Raw genomic sequence first — 16,354 nt, 5'->3', positions numbered from 1 at the left:
ATCTTCATATCAGAGTTGATCATTATTACACAATAAGAGCTTCTCCAGTCAGAGGCCCCAGTGCCACACACTGTCAGTACACCCATCATCACTACAACCACTGTATGACAATAACTGCAGGGAAGTGTTAACCCTGCGCTGCCTGCATCCTCTCAACCAATCTATTATTCGCATGTAAGGTAACAGCTGTAAAAGATGCAATGTGTGTACACAATAGTGATCTGCCAAATGGTATTCTGTTTAGATAGGTGGTGGGAGACAGGGAGCTTTCAAAAAAAGAAATAGTAGGACTATTATTAATGATTATATACACTGCTCAAATAAAGGGAACACTTAAACAACAGAATATAACTCCAAGTAAATCCAACTTCTGTGAAATCAAACTGTCCACTTAAGAAGCAACACTGTTTGACAATCAATTTCACATGCTGTTGTGCAAATAGAATAGACAACAGATGTAAATTATTGGCAATTATCAAGACACACTCAATAAAGGAGTGGTTCCGCATACCACATCTCAGTACCAATGCTTTCTGGCTGATTTTTTGGTCACTTTTGAATGTTGGTTGTGCATTCACAGGTAGCACGAGACAGACTCTACAACCCACACAAGTGGCTCAGGTAGTGCAGCTCATCCAGGATGCCACATCAATGCGAGTTGTGGAAAGAAAGTTTGCTGTGTCTGTCAGCGTAGTGTTCAGAGGCTGGAGGCGCTACCAGGAGAGAGGCCAGTATACCAGGAGATGTGGAGGGAGCCATAGGAGGACAACCCAGCAGCAGGACCGCTACCTCAGCCTTGGTGCAAGGAGGAACAGGAGGAGCACTGCCAGGGCCCCGCAAAATGACCTTTAGCAGGCTACAAATGTGCATGTGTCTGCACAAACGGTTAGAAACTGACTCCATGAGGATGGTCTGAGTGCCCGACGTTCACAGATGGGGGTTGCGCTCACAGCCCAACACCGTGCAGGACGCTTGGCATTTGCCACAGAACACCAGGATTGGCAAATTCGCCACTGGCGTCCTGTGCTCTTTACAGATGAAAGCAGGTTCACACTGAGCACATGTGACAAACGTGACAGAGTCTGGAGACGCCGTGGAGAGCGATCTGCTGCCTGCAACATCCTTCAGCATGATCGGTTTGCCAGTGGGTCAGTAATGGTGTGGGGTGGCATTTCTTTGGAGGGCCGCACAGCCCTCTATGTGCTCGCCAGAGGTAGCCTGACTGCCATTAGGTACCAAGATGAGATCATCAGACCCCTTGTGAGACCATATGCTGGTGCGGCTGGCCCTGGGTTCCTCCCAATACAGGACAATGCCAGACCTCATGTGGCTGGAGTGTGTTAGCAGTTCCTGCAAGATGAAGGCATTGAAGCTATGGACTGGCCTGCCCATTCCCCAGACCTGAATCCGATTGAACACATCATGTCTCGCACCATCCACCAACGTCACATTGCATCGCAGACTGTCCAGGAGTTGGTGGATGCTTTAGTCCTGGTCTGGGAGGAGATCCCTCAGGAGACCATCCGCCGCCTCATCAGGAGCATGCCCTGTCGTTGTAGGGAGGTCATACAGGCACATGGAGGCCACACACACACTACTGAGCATCATTTCCTTGTCTTAAGGCATTTCCACTGAAGTTGTATCAGCCTATAACTTCATTTTCCATTTTGATTTTGAACATCATTCCAACTCCAGACCTCCATGAGACATTAATTATGATTTACGTTGATAATTTTTAGGTTTTATTGTTCTCGACACATTCCACTATGTAATGAATAAAGATTTACAACTGGAATATTTCATTCAGTGATATCTAGGATGTGGGATTTTAGTGTTCCCTTTATTTTTGTGAGCAGTGTATATACATATATATATATACACAATACAGTTATTAGTTACTAGATGGAGGCCCGATGCTATCGCATTGGGAGGTCGGTAATGTCACGATGGGGGCAGGCTTTGCAGCGTTGAGAATCCCCCCATGTGCTCACCATCTATCCACTCTCTCTTTCCGCATGTGCTGACTTCTCCCATCTGTGTGCTCTTCTTTGACATGCCTACCCCATGTGCTATCCCCCTTGTCTGCTGTCTCTCTCCTTCCTTTGCTGTGTTCTTCCCTCATGTGCTGTCCCGTTTGAGCTGTCTCCCCCACGTGCTGTGTCTCTCACCCGTGCGCTCTCATCCCATCTGCTGTCTCCTCCCCTCATGCCATCACTTCTTTGACCTGTGTACCCCATGTGCTCTCCCCCTTGTCTGCTCTCTCTCTTCACCACTGTGCTGTCTTCTTCCTTCATATCACGTCGCACACATGCCGCCGAGATCAGTTGAATGATTCATTGCGCCTGCGCGGAATTCGTGTTTGTGCAGATAGCGGCGGTCACATTAAAACTGTGCATGCGCTCCTCCTGTACGAAGATGGCGGCAGTCAGGGAATCATTCGGCTGATCCCAGCGGCGGCGTTTGCTACAGTGTTCCGCTGGTGGTACCGCGCAAGAGGCTGCGTACGGCGTATACAGTGTGTGTGTGTGTGTGTGTGTGGTGCGTACAGCCTATAGTGTTGTCTGTGCGGTGCGACGGTGTTCCGCTGATGGTACCACGCAAGGGGCTGGTACCACCAGCAGTTTCCATATTGAGACACCCATCACTTGGGTGTCCCAATATGGAGGTCAGTGAACTTCCTCCGCTTGGAATTCTGGGATCCGGACACATCTGGACACAGGATGTGAAGACATTACAAGGTAAGTATATATTGAGATATCTCTCTAAATCTATATGTCTATTTCTAGCCTTCTATCTATATGCCAGAGAACACATTCCATTACTGTACGGCAATAGAGCCTCACAATACTGATACACATGTGTGAAGATGTATCCGGTAAATATGATACATTTGGCGGATACATATAAGGCCGACATGTTTGGTGTACATATTGTATGGTATGAATGTACAGTGCAGTGTGAAAGGTGTTTACGTGCTAAAGTATAGTACATATGATATAAAATACTGTATATGGCAAATGTATATACTTCTGCAATCTTCTGGTGTATACAACATATGTTTATAGTGTGACTCACTGTACATGATGCAGAAATAATCAGAAGTATGTATACCAAATAGTATACAACTAGAATGATATGTATACCATGTATATTACATAAAGTGTATATATCTGTGGCACACTTGGGGTATATATATGTGGCACAGCTGGTGTATGTATACGTATATCTCACACCTGGTATATATGTGGCATACCTGGTATAATATATATATATATATATATATATATATATATATATAGCACACCTGGTGTATATATATATATATATATATGTGGCACACCTGGTAAATATACAGTATATGTGGCACACCTGGTGTATATACAGTATATGTCAAAGTATAAATGAAAAATTGGCGCGCACTCGGTTTTAATGGGGGAGCGAGGTGCTGGTGTAGTGGGCTGTACAAGCCCTACGTATATGCCGGCAGCAGGGCGCGGGAGCGCCGCTTAGTTCTTCTATTGACCAGCACCCACATCAGGGCTGTTATTGTGTTATTACACGCACTACCATCTGACAATTAAGAGTGTGCCTTCATCCACAAGGACCTTCTCCTCTCCCCATATATGTACATTAAAGCGATTATATGATTAAGGCCCAGGTTGGGCCGAAACGTCATAATAATTACCTCTGGTCGCTTTCCTTGTACTATAAATCACATTTGTTAAATAAACTTCTTATCACCTTGCAAATATATGCATAGAGTGTGCGGTGTACCATATTTCTCCATATACAGTATATGTGGCACACCTGGTATATATATACAGTATATGTGGCACACCTGGTATATATACAGTATATGGGGCACACCTGGTATATATACAGTATATGGGGCACACCTGGTATATATACAGTATATGGGGCACACCTGGTATATATATATATATATATATATGGGGCACACCTGGTATATATATATATATATATATATATATGGGGCACACCTGGTATATATATATGTGGCACACCTGGTATATATACATGTGGCACACCTGGTATATATACACATGTGGCACACCTGGTATATATACAGTATATGTGGCACACCTGGTATATATACAGTATATGTGGCACACCTGGTATATATACAGTATATGTGGCACACCTGGTATATATACAGTATATGTGGCACACCTGGTATATATACAGTATATGTGGCACACCTGGTATATATACAGTATATGTGGCACACCTGGTATATATACAGTATATGTGGCACACCTGGTATATATACAGTATATGTGGCACACCTGGTATATATACAGTATATGTGGCACACCTGGTATATATACAGTATATGTGGCACACCTGGTATATATACAGTATATGTGGCACACCTGGTATATATACAGTATATGTGGCACACCTGGTATATATACAGTATATGTGGCACACCTGGTATATATACAGTATATGTGGCACACCTGTGACCTGGTATATATACAGTATATGTGGCACACCTGGTGTATATATATATGGGGCACACCTGGTATATATATATATGGGGCACACCTGGTATATATATATGGGGCACACCTGGTATATATATATGGGGCACACCTGGTATATATATATATGGGGCACACCTGGTATATATATATATGGGGCACACCTGGTATATATATATATGGGGCACACCTGGTATATATATATGGGGCACACCTGGTATATATATATGGGGCACACCTGGTATATATATATATGGGGCACACCTGGTATATATATATGGGGCACACCTGGTATATATATATATGGGGCACACCTGGTATATATACATATGGGGCACACCTGGTATATATACATATGGGGCACACCTGGTATATATATATGGGGCACACCTGGTATATATACAGTATATGTGGCACACCTGGTATATATATATATATGGGGCACACCTGGTATATATACAGTATATGTGGCACACCTGGTATATATATATATGGGGCACACCTGGTATATACAGTATATGTGGCACACCTGGTATATATATATGGGGCACACCTGGTATATATATATGGGGCACACCTGGTATATATATATGGGGCACACCTGGTATATATATATGGGGCACACCTGGTATATATATATATGGGGCACACCTGGTATATATATATATGGGGCACACCTGGTATATATATATGGGGCACACCTGGTATATATATATGGGGCACACCTGGTATATATACAGTATATGTGGCACACCTGTGACCTGGTATATATACAGTATATGTGGCACACCTGGTATATATATATGGGGCACACCTGGTATATATATATGGGGCACACCTGGTATATATATATGGGGCACACCTGGTATATATATATATGGGGCACACCTGGTATATATATATATGGGGCACACCTGGTATATATATATGGGGCACACCTGGTATATATACAGTATATGTGGCACACCTGTGACCTGGTATATATACAGTATATGTGGCACACCTGGTATATATATATGGGGCACACCTGGTATATATATATGGGGCACACCTGGTATATATATATATGGGGCACACCTGGTATATATACAGTATATGTGGCACACCTGTGACCTGGTATATATACAGTATATGTGGCACACCTGGTATATATATATGGGGCACACCTGGTATATATATATGGGGCACACCTGGTATATATATATGGGGCACACCTGGTATATATACAGTATATGTGGCACACCTGTGACCTGGTATATATACAGTATATGTGGCACACCTGGTATATATATATGGGGCACACCTGGTATATATATATGGGGCACACCTGGTATATATATATGGGGCACACCTGGTATATATATATATATGGGGCACACCTGGTATATATATATATGGGGCACACCTGGTATATATACAGTATATGTGGCACACCTGTGACCTGGTATATATACAGTATATGTGGCACACCTGGTATATATATATGGGGCACACCTGGTATATATATATGGGGCACACCTGGTATATATATATATGGGGCACACCTGGTATATATATATATGGGGCACACCTGGTATATATATATATGGGGCACACCTGGTATATATATATATATGGGGCACACCTGGTATATATATATGGGGCACACCTGGTATATATACAGTATATGTGGCACACCTGTGACCTGGTATATATACAGTATATGTGGCACACCTGGTATATATATATATATGGGGCACACCTGGTATATATACAGTATATGTGGCACACCTGTGACCTGGTATATATACAGTATATGTGGCACACCTGGTATATATATATATATATATATGGGGCACACCTGGTATATATACAGTATATGTGGCACACCTGTGACCTGGTATATATACAGTATATGTGGCACACCTGGTATATATATATGGGGCACACCTGGTATATATATATATGGGGCACACCTGGTATATATACAGTATATGTGGCACACCTGGTATATGTATATATATGGGGCACACCTGGTATATATACAGTATATGTGGCACACCTGTGACCTGGTATATATACAGTATATGTGGCACACCTGGTATATATATATATATATGGGGCACACCTGGTATATATATATGGGGCACACCTGGTATATATATATATGGGGCACACCTGGTATATATATATATATATATGGGGCACACCTGGTATATATATATATGGGGCACACCTGGTATATATATATGGGGCACACCTGGTATATATATATGGGGCACACCTGGTATATATATATGGGGCACACCTGGTATATATACAGTATATGTGGCACACCTGGTATATATATATGGGGCACACCTGGTATATATACAGTATATGTGGCACACCTGGTATATATATATGGGGCACACCTGGTATATACAGTATATGTGGCACACCTGGTATATATATATGGGGCACACCTGGTATATATATATGGGGCACACCTGGTATATATATATAGGGCACACCTGGTATATATATATGGGGCACACCTGGTATATATACAGTATATGTGGCACACCTGGTATATATATATGGGGCACACCTGGTATATATACAGTATATGTGGCACACCTGGTATATATATATGGGGCACACCTGGTATATACAGTATATGTGGCACACCTGGTATATATATATGGGGCACACCTGGTATATATATATGGGGCACACCTGGTATATATATATAGGGCACACCTGGTATATATACAGTATATGTGGCACACCTGGTATATGTATATATATGGGGCACACCTGGTATATATACAGTATATGTGGCACACCTGTGACCTGGTATATATACAGTATATGTGGCACACCTGGTATATATATATGGGGCACACCTGGTATATATATATGGGGCACACCTGGTATATATATATGGGGCACACCTGGTATATATATATATGGGGCACACCTGGTATATATATATATATATATGGGGCACACCTGGTATATATACAGTATATGTGGCACACCTGGTATATGTATATATATGGGGCACACCTGGTATATATACAGTATATGTGGCACACCTGTGACCTGGTATATATATATATATATATGGGGCACACCTGGTATATATATATATATATATATGGGGCACACCTGGTATATATATATGGGGCACACCTGGTATATATATATGGGGCACACCTGGTATATATATATATGGGGCACACCTGGTATATATATATATGGGGCACACCTGGTATATATATATATATATATGGGGCACACCTGGTATATATATATATATATATGGGGCACACCTGGTATATATATATATATGTGGCACACCTGGTATACACACTGTCGGTACACTGGCTCCAGGAGGTGACGGGCAGGAGGCAGCTCCACTACACATAATGTCACTCACCCATTTATGTGGACTCGGGTTCTCCGGTAAAGTTCCCTGCTGTGCGGAGGGTTCACCAGTGAGGAGAATAGGGGGCCCCCTGCGGACGGTGCGCCAGCCTCATAGAGAGGAGCCGGGCTGCTCTGCCAGTGTGCTCCAGGGGCACCTTGCTATTGTCTGCGGCTGTCAGCACCGGAGGATGCGCCGCTGTGTGGAGCCGTGTGGCAGTGATGAGCGCAGCATTTCCCCTTCCTTCCTCCCCGGCGCCTCCTCCTCCCGCAGCCGCTCCTGCAGTGTGTGCCGCCTCACTGATGCTCTCTCTCCGCCGCCAGTGTCACCCAGCGCCGGGTACCAAGCATCGCGAGAGCCGCCCGCTCCTCCTCCGCCTGCTGTGCGCGGGGGCTCCTGCCGGTGACCGAGTGACCGATCAGGCCGGGATCGCTCTGTGTCACTGACCCTGGTGACCTAACGGAGATTCGCCGCCCTGCAGTCTGGTTTTCGGATTGTTCCGTTTTAAAAACAACGGATTTGATGCCCCCTATGGATCTAATTGTATGTAACCAGAGGGAGAGGCCACATTGATTATTACAGGGTCAGCTGGAGTCAATTTCCACTAAAGAAGAGTCCATCATTCTAGAAAGCTGCCACCAAATGGAAATCCAACAGACCCCATAATACCCAGTGGTGCCCCCATAATACCCAGTGGTGCCCCCATAATACCCAGTGGTGCCCCCATAATACCCAATGGTGCCCCCATAATACCCAATGGTGCCCCTATAATACCCAGTGGTGCCCCCATAATACCCAATGGTGCCCCCATGCTTCCGTTTGCACCTGTCTGCACCAACCCCAAACCGGACATGTGGAGAGTTGGTGGGCAGGATAGCGGGCATGTGACCTGGGCACTGCCGGACAGAAGGGGACCTGTGCAGCGTAGTGGTGCCTCAACCACACCGCCGGGCAGGACTCACGGTACAGTAGACCAGGCGGAAACAAAACACCGGCTTTACTGAAAGACAGAGGATTTTATGCCGGAAAATGAAACTAATAGTTTTTAGAATGATAACAGCAATATTCATACGATGACGTCCTCTGCCTTCTGTCGCGGCGCAGGCGTACGTTGTTTCCCCTGTTGAGGGCAGAGCTAAGTACTGCAGTGTGCAGTTGCTGGGCCTCTCTGACCTTTCCCGGGGCCTGCGCACTGCAGTACTTTGCTCTGCCCTCAACAGGGTAAATAAAGTACGCCTGCGCCGGAGCCGCGGCAGAAGCAAGGAAGAGGACAACATCGTATGAAGATGGGAGATCCCGGACCGCCCCTGGGTGAGTATAATCTAACTTGTTTTTCTTATCTTTCAGGCTACATCGGGAGCTTATCTACAGCATTACAGAATACTGTAGATAAGCCCCTGATGGCGGTGGCCCCAATTTATAGGGCCAAAATGAGGTGACAGATTCCCTTTACGCTTAGAAGAAAGTCTGGTAGCTCCTGCTTGGTCCTGATGTAATGGAGCTGAGTTTGTTGTGTTGAGTGCTTCTTTCAGGTTAATGTATTCGTCTTCTTCCGTGTCTGGGCAAGTCTTGTTCACATTTTCAATGTTGAGAGATTACTGGTACCTCAGCGTTGTTTGCTCTCTCAGGTTACAGGTGCTTGGGGGAACCACTCTGGCTGTGCGATGCGACTCTTTCCTTCTGACACAGTGCTGGTGATCAATCCTGCAGCAACCGGGCACTACCTTCTCTCTTGAAGCCAATAGTTCATTTACCAGTCTCTCGTTATTAGGACACACTTATTGTCCTGCCTGTCTCTCACAGCCAGGAGGATCCCTCTTCTCTTCTTGAACCGACACGTCCTGCTTCTTGTTCAAACCAACACACAGCAAGCTGCAAGGGAGAAGGAACTAGTGCAAATGCACACAATCAGAGGGGAGCATTGTCTCTTAAAGTCACAGTATAAATCAGTTCATAGCAGGGGCTGACCCCTACACAAGAACAATATGTGGACCATTTGCAGTCCAATATCTCATTACAATGCACAATCCCACCTGCTTTGGAGGTAGCCTTCCTTATCTCTTGGGCCCCTGTGCAGCCGCATGGGTGGCACAAATGATATGTCCTTCCCTGGATCTAGATGTTAGTGATGAGTGAATGTACTTGAATAAGGTGTTATCTGAGCATGCCTCAACACATGCTGGGATTGTCTAAAAAACAGGCAATCCCTGTGGGTTTTGTGCCTGTCGAGCAGCCTCGGGGTCTCGAGCATATTTTTCAGATAACACCTTATCCAAGCACGTTCGCTCATCACTTCTAGGTGTCAAGTGCAAATCCACTGGTGGGAAATATGACTGTGATTTATCCAGACTGAAGAATATCCACTAGACTTGATGAAGTGTGTTGCGAAGTAAGATGTGCACCTTTCAGCTCCGGTGCGCCACTGCAATCAGGCACTGTCAGAGTTGGGCGAGAGTGTAAAAAAAAAGGCACAAAAATCCTGCAACATTTCGAGCTCTTTTACACCAGAAAACTGACAAACTGCTTGATCTATCTGCCGCTATATATGTGAACGTGGCCTCAGGGTAAGTCGGATGTAGAGAAAATCTGTGCCCCACGGCTATCGCTGCAGATTGCCATCATTGGAGATACGCCATATGATATATGCAGATTTTCCTGCTGATTCACTGAGATTTTTACCCCTTGTATGCTTAAGGGGTTAAACTTGCAGTGAAAAATCTGTGGCATTTCTTCAACAGACTGAGCATAGAACAGATTGGAAAACCCGCGGCATGGATTTTGCTCACTGGGAACACTTCAGCTACATATGGATAGCTTTAATTATTGGACAGTCATTTTCTACGTCCTGGTGCCGAATATGCAGGTTCTCCATATTGAGCCCCATCTATAGAGAACTTGGAATTGCTGCCATTGCACACAGCGGACGTTTGTAAGTCGTCCAATAACTACATCCGAGTGAGAAGAAATCGCCTTGTCTTCTGCTCCACATTTGGGTCCTGTGGGCTGATGTAGGAGCCTGGACCCTCAGGAGGTCGGGGCTAAAATCTGCAGCTGGGATTGCATCACAAGGTACCAGCAACCCACGCAGAAGCTGTAGTGCAGCCACTAATCATTGCCAGAAGGCAAGAAAGAGAGGAAGAGAATTTTCCAGCAATGGACTACCATAGGTGTTATACACACTGGGGATAACTAGATTTTAAAGGGAACCTGTCTGGTCCCCAATGCCCTCCGACCCAGCACCATTTACTTATGTATCAGTACATTCCCTGCCTAACCAGCCCTGTAAAACGTCTCTAGGTAAAAATTAGGTTTTGGAAAGAGGGCTGACTAGTCTGGGGTAACTAATGCCCCATCAACTTGTCAAAGCCTTAATTTGCATAGAAAACAGGGACAATATAAATGCGTTTTTAGTTTTTAAACCTAATTTTTCACCTAAAAACATTATACAAGGCTGGTTAGGCAGGGAATTTACTGATACATAAGTGAATGCTTCTGGGTTGGAGGGCACGGGGAACCTGACAGGTTCCCTTTAAGAGGAAGTGTTCTTTAATCCCTTGAGAAGGCAGGGGTCCGATTACATGGGCACAGCCATTCATCAGAAACCGGACAATTCTGCTTTAAGGTCGGAGGAATGTCGGATTTCCATCACTTTTAGAGCTCGATCACACCAGAAGCGCACACTTAGGCAGGGCTGTATTTAGAATTTCTGCTACCCTAGGCACTTTTAGTGCTGCCTCCCCCATTGGTGAGTATGACACCATCGGCAGTGACTTTGTAAAAAATCGCTTTGGTGAAAGTAGCCTTTTGCAGCAGATCCAGCAGTTTTTCCGCATCTGCCACGTAACGGATCACTTACGGCAACACTCCATTTCCTATGGGATTTGCGGACATTTGCGTCTCTTGCCGCGATCTGGCAAATGCGGTATCAAACCTCCCAACTTTTGAAGAAGGGAAAGAGGAGCGCAGAGGCAAATTTTAGGCCATGCCTCTGACCACACCCATTTCACAACTAGTCACACCCATATCCATGCCCCAACCACACCCATTTAGTACTGCTGATCACACTGTTTCATAAACAATTATAAAAAAATATATATTGCCACACAGTAGTCCATACTGTATAACGACCCCACATGATGCTTAATACTGTATAATGGCCCACATGATACTGCGTACAGAATAATGGCCACACAGTGCTATATACTGTATTATGGCCCAACATGATGCTCAATACTGTATAAGGCTACTTTCACACTAGCGTCGGATTCGGCCCGTCGCATTGCATCGGGCTGAGATTCCGACGCTAGCGTTTGTTGTGCCGCACAACGGGTGCAGTGGATGCATTTCTCCGGCGCATCCGCTGCCCCATTGTGAGGTGCGGGGAGGTGGGGGCGGAGTTCCGGCAGCGCATGCGCGGTCGGAAAAAGCGGTCCGTCAGCTGCAAAAAATGTTACATTTAACGTTTTTTGCTCCCGGCGGTCTGCCACAATACGGCGCAACCATCGCAAGACGGTTGCGACGTGTGTCAATGCGTCGGTAATGTAACTATGGGGCAAAAATGCATCCTGCAAACAACTTTGCAGGATGCGTTTTTTTCCCCTAAACGACGCATTGCGATGTATTAAAAAAAACGCCAGTGTGAAAGTAGCCTAATGGCCCCACATGATGCTGCGTACAGTATAATGGCCACACAGTGCTCCATACTGTATAATGGCCACACAGTGCTCTATACTGTATAATGGCCACACAGTGCTCCATACTGTATAAAGACCACACAGTGCTCTATACTGTATAATGGCCACACAGTGCTCCATACTGTATAAAGACCACACAGTGCTCTTTACTGTATAATGGCCAAATGGCCACTGTTGTGAATTCTGTGGCCAAGCTCCCTCCTGTGGTCGTGAGTGGTACTTCGGCTGGTTCTGTCTATGAGCTTCCTTTGGTGGATGAGAGTGGTACTGCGGCTTCTGAGTTTCCTTCCTCAGGTGATGAGGTTAAGTCGTTAGGTGCTGCTCTATTTAACTCCACCTAGTGCTTTGATCCTGGCCTCCAGTCAATGTTCTAGTATTGGTCTTGCTTTCTCCTGGATCGTTCCTGTGGCCTGTCTATCCTGCATAAGCTAAGTTTTGCTTGTGTTATTTTTGTTTGCTATTTTTTCTGTCCAGCTTGCTATATTGGTTTTTCTTGCTTGCTGGAAGCTCTGGGACGCAGAGGGAGCACCTCCGTACCATTAGTTGGTGCGGAGGGTCTTTTTGCCCCCTCTGCGTGGTTGTTTGTAGGGTTTTGTTTTGACCGCAAAGCAATCTTTCCTATCTTCGGTCTGTTCAGTAAGTTGGGCCTCACTTTGCGAAATCTATTTCATCTCTGCGTTTGTATTTTCATCTCAACTCACAGTCATTATATGTGGGGGGCTGCCTTTTCCTTTGGGGTATTTCTCTGAGGCAAGGTAGGCTTATTTTTCTATCTTCAGGGCTAGCTAGTTTCTCAGGCTGTGCTCGAGGCGCATAGGACTGGTCAGGAGCGCTCCACGGCTACCTTTAGTGTGGTTGGATAGGATTAGGGATTGCAGTCAGCAGAGTTCCCACGTCTCAGAGCTCGTCCTATGTTTTTGGTAATTGTCAGGTCACTTTGTGTGCTCTGAACTTCAAGGTCCATTGTGGTTCTGAATCACCTGTTCACAACAGGCCACACAGTGCTCCATACTGTATAATGGCCACACAGTGCTCTATACTGTATAATGGCTACACATGATGCTCCATACTGCATAATGGCCACACAGTGCTCTATACTGTATAATGGCCACACATGCTCAATACTGTATAATGGCCACACATGATGCTCCATACTGTATAATGGCCACACAGTGCAACATACTGTATAATGACCACACAGTGCTCCGTACTGTGTAATGGCCACACAGTGCTCAATACTGTATAATGGCCACACATGATGATCCGTTCTGTATAATGGCCACACAGTGCTCTATACTGTATACTGACCACAGTGCTCCATACTGTATAATGGCCACACATGATGCTCAATAATGTATAATGGCCACTCATGATGCTCAATACTGTATAATGGCCACAGAGTGCTCTGTACTGTATAATGGCCACACATGATGCTCAACACTGTATAATGGACACACATGATGCTCCATACTGTATAATGGCCACACAGTGCTCTTTACTGTATAATGGCCACACATGATGCTCCATACTGTATAATGGCCACACAGTGCTCTGTACAGTATAATAGCCACACATGATGCTCCATACTGTATAATGACCCCACATGATGCTCAATACTGTATAATGCCCTCCTCCCATCTTGTAGGCATGCCTCATCTCCCCCCTCCCATCTTGTATGCATGGCTCATCTCCCCCTCCCATCCTGTATGCATGGCTCATCTCACCCCCCTCCCATCCTGTGTGCATGGTTCATCTCACCCCCCCTCCCGTCCTGTATGCATGGCTCATCTCCCCCCTCCCATCCTGTATGCATGGCTCATCTCACCCCCCCCTCCCATCCTGTATGCATGGCTCACCTCACCCCCCATCCTGTATGCATGGTTCATCTCACCCCCCTCCCATCCTGTATGCATGGCTCATCTCCCCTCCCCCTCCCATCCTGTATGCATGGCTCTTCTCACCCCCCCTCTTCTCCTGTAAGCATAGCTCGGCTCCCCGCTCCCATCTTGCATGGCTAGGATCCCCATCCTCCTTCATCCTCCCCCCCACCCTCCCTTGCTGTCATACTCACCTTTCCCACACCGCGCCGAACTTCCCTCCATCTCTGTCCCGGCGCAGCACCTTCCGGCGTCTATATGCATCTATATTCATCACCTTAATGAGCAGTACCACGTGACCGCTCACACAGGACGAGCTGCCGGCGCTGAGACCAGGCATCGCTGGAGTAAGGTGAGCATGACGTCTTCAAGGTGGCAGGCGGGCGGCCGGGGGGGCGCGGTCGAGAGGTGACCCCGGACTTTAATTTTAAAAAAAAAACTTGCTCAGGTGCCGCCCCCCGCATCGTCCCGCCCTAGGCACGTGCCCTCAAGTCTTGCTCCTTAATTGCATTTTAGCTCATATCTATTAGCAGAGCTGTGAACGGCTCCTAGAGTTTATTATTGTACCTAGAGGGAGTCTGAGGTAGTCTGAACCACGCCTCCTGTCTCCTCATTGGTTCAGGCTGCTGTACATTCCCTCCTCCTGCAGGTCTGCCTACTATGATTGGTTTGAGAAGCTCAGGCTCAAATAGAGTTTAAGCACAGTTGCATCATCTGTAAATTCTTGCACAGTCTGGAATAAATTGATGTGTCCATGATTTTTCTGACCGTAGAGGCGCTTGTTCATCTTAATATCATCTTTGTCAGCATTTTACAGAACATAGTGAGTGCTGATAATGTGTTTTCCTTTCATTAATAGACATACTTTATCAGTAATGTTTATGATTTCTTATGGTTTTTTAGTTCATTGCTGGCTGGTTATTAGATTAGTTGGGTCAGAAAAAGAATCTTACACCAAGGGAAATGAATGCATGGAGTGGATATCTAGTAGAGAGGGAGGAATAGTTATGCAGAACAGTGAGAGAAATGATTATCTGGTAACAGGTACATGTAACCCAGCTTTGCTAAGGAGACCCTGGAGAGTCACTTTAACCCCTTCACCCCCGGAGCTGTTTTTGTTTTTCGCTCCCCTTCTTTCCAGAGCCATAACTTTTTTATTTTTCCATCAATATGGCCTGTGAGGGCTTATTTTTTGACGGACGAGTTGTACTTTTGAGCGATACCATTGGTTTTACCATGTCGTGTAATAGAAAATGGGAAAAAAATTCCAAGTGCGATGAAATTGCAAAAAAAATGCAATCCCACGCTTTTTTTTTGTTTGGCTTTTTTGCTAGGTTCACTAAATGCTAAAACTGACATACCATTGTGATTCCTCAGGTCATTACAAGTTCATAGACACCAAACATGTCTAGGTTCTCTTTTATCTAAGTGGTAAAAAAAATCCAAAGTTTGCTAAAAAAACAAAAATTGTGCAATTTCCCGATAACGGTAGCGTCTTCAATTTTCGTGATCTGGGGTCGGGTGAGGGCTTATTTTTAGCGTGCCAAACTGACGTTTTTAATTATACCATTTTGGTGCAGATATGTTCTTTTGATCTCTCGTTATTGCATTTTAATGCAATGTCGCGGCGACCAAAGAAACCGTAATTTTGGCATCTTGATTTTTTTCTCCCTACGCCATTTAGCGATCAGGTTAATCCTTTTTTTTATTGATAGATCGGGCGATTCTGAACGCGGCGATATCAAATATGTGTAGGTTTGAGGTTTTTTTATTGTTTTCTTTTGATTGGGGCGAAAGGGGGGTGATTTGAATGTTTATATATCTTTTATTTTTTTTATATTTTTAAACACATTTTTTTTTTAATTTTGGCATGCTTCAATAGCCTCC

General features: G+C 45.1%; 1 protein-coding gene across 1 annotated transcript in view; it reads right to left on the bottom strand.

Annotated features, from left to right (window-relative positions):
• SH3KBP1 (SH3 domain containing kinase binding protein 1) overlaps positions 1 to 8,408 on the bottom strand; it is a 497,532-nt gene extending 489,124 nt beyond the window's left edge. Inside the window, exon 1 of the mRNA XM_069761512.1 lies at positions 7,909 to 8,408. Coding sequence (XP_069617613.1) covers positions 7,909 to 7,912 — 4 coding nt within the window. The 5' untranslated portion in view covers positions 7,913 to 8,408. The remainder of the gene's footprint in view (positions 1 to 7,908) is intronic.
• Positions 8,409 to 16,354: the final 7,946 nt, after the last annotated feature.

This window comes from Ranitomeya imitator, chromosome 3, assembly GCF_032444005.1.
Source record: "Ranitomeya imitator isolate aRanImi1 chromosome 3, aRanImi1.pri, whole genome shotgun sequence".
NCBI classification, from domain to species: Eukaryota; Metazoa; Chordata; class Amphibia; order Anura; family Dendrobatidae; genus Ranitomeya; species Ranitomeya imitator.
Note: the sequence above shows the minus strand (reverse complement) of the source record. Positions and strands in the feature narration are given on the sequence as shown.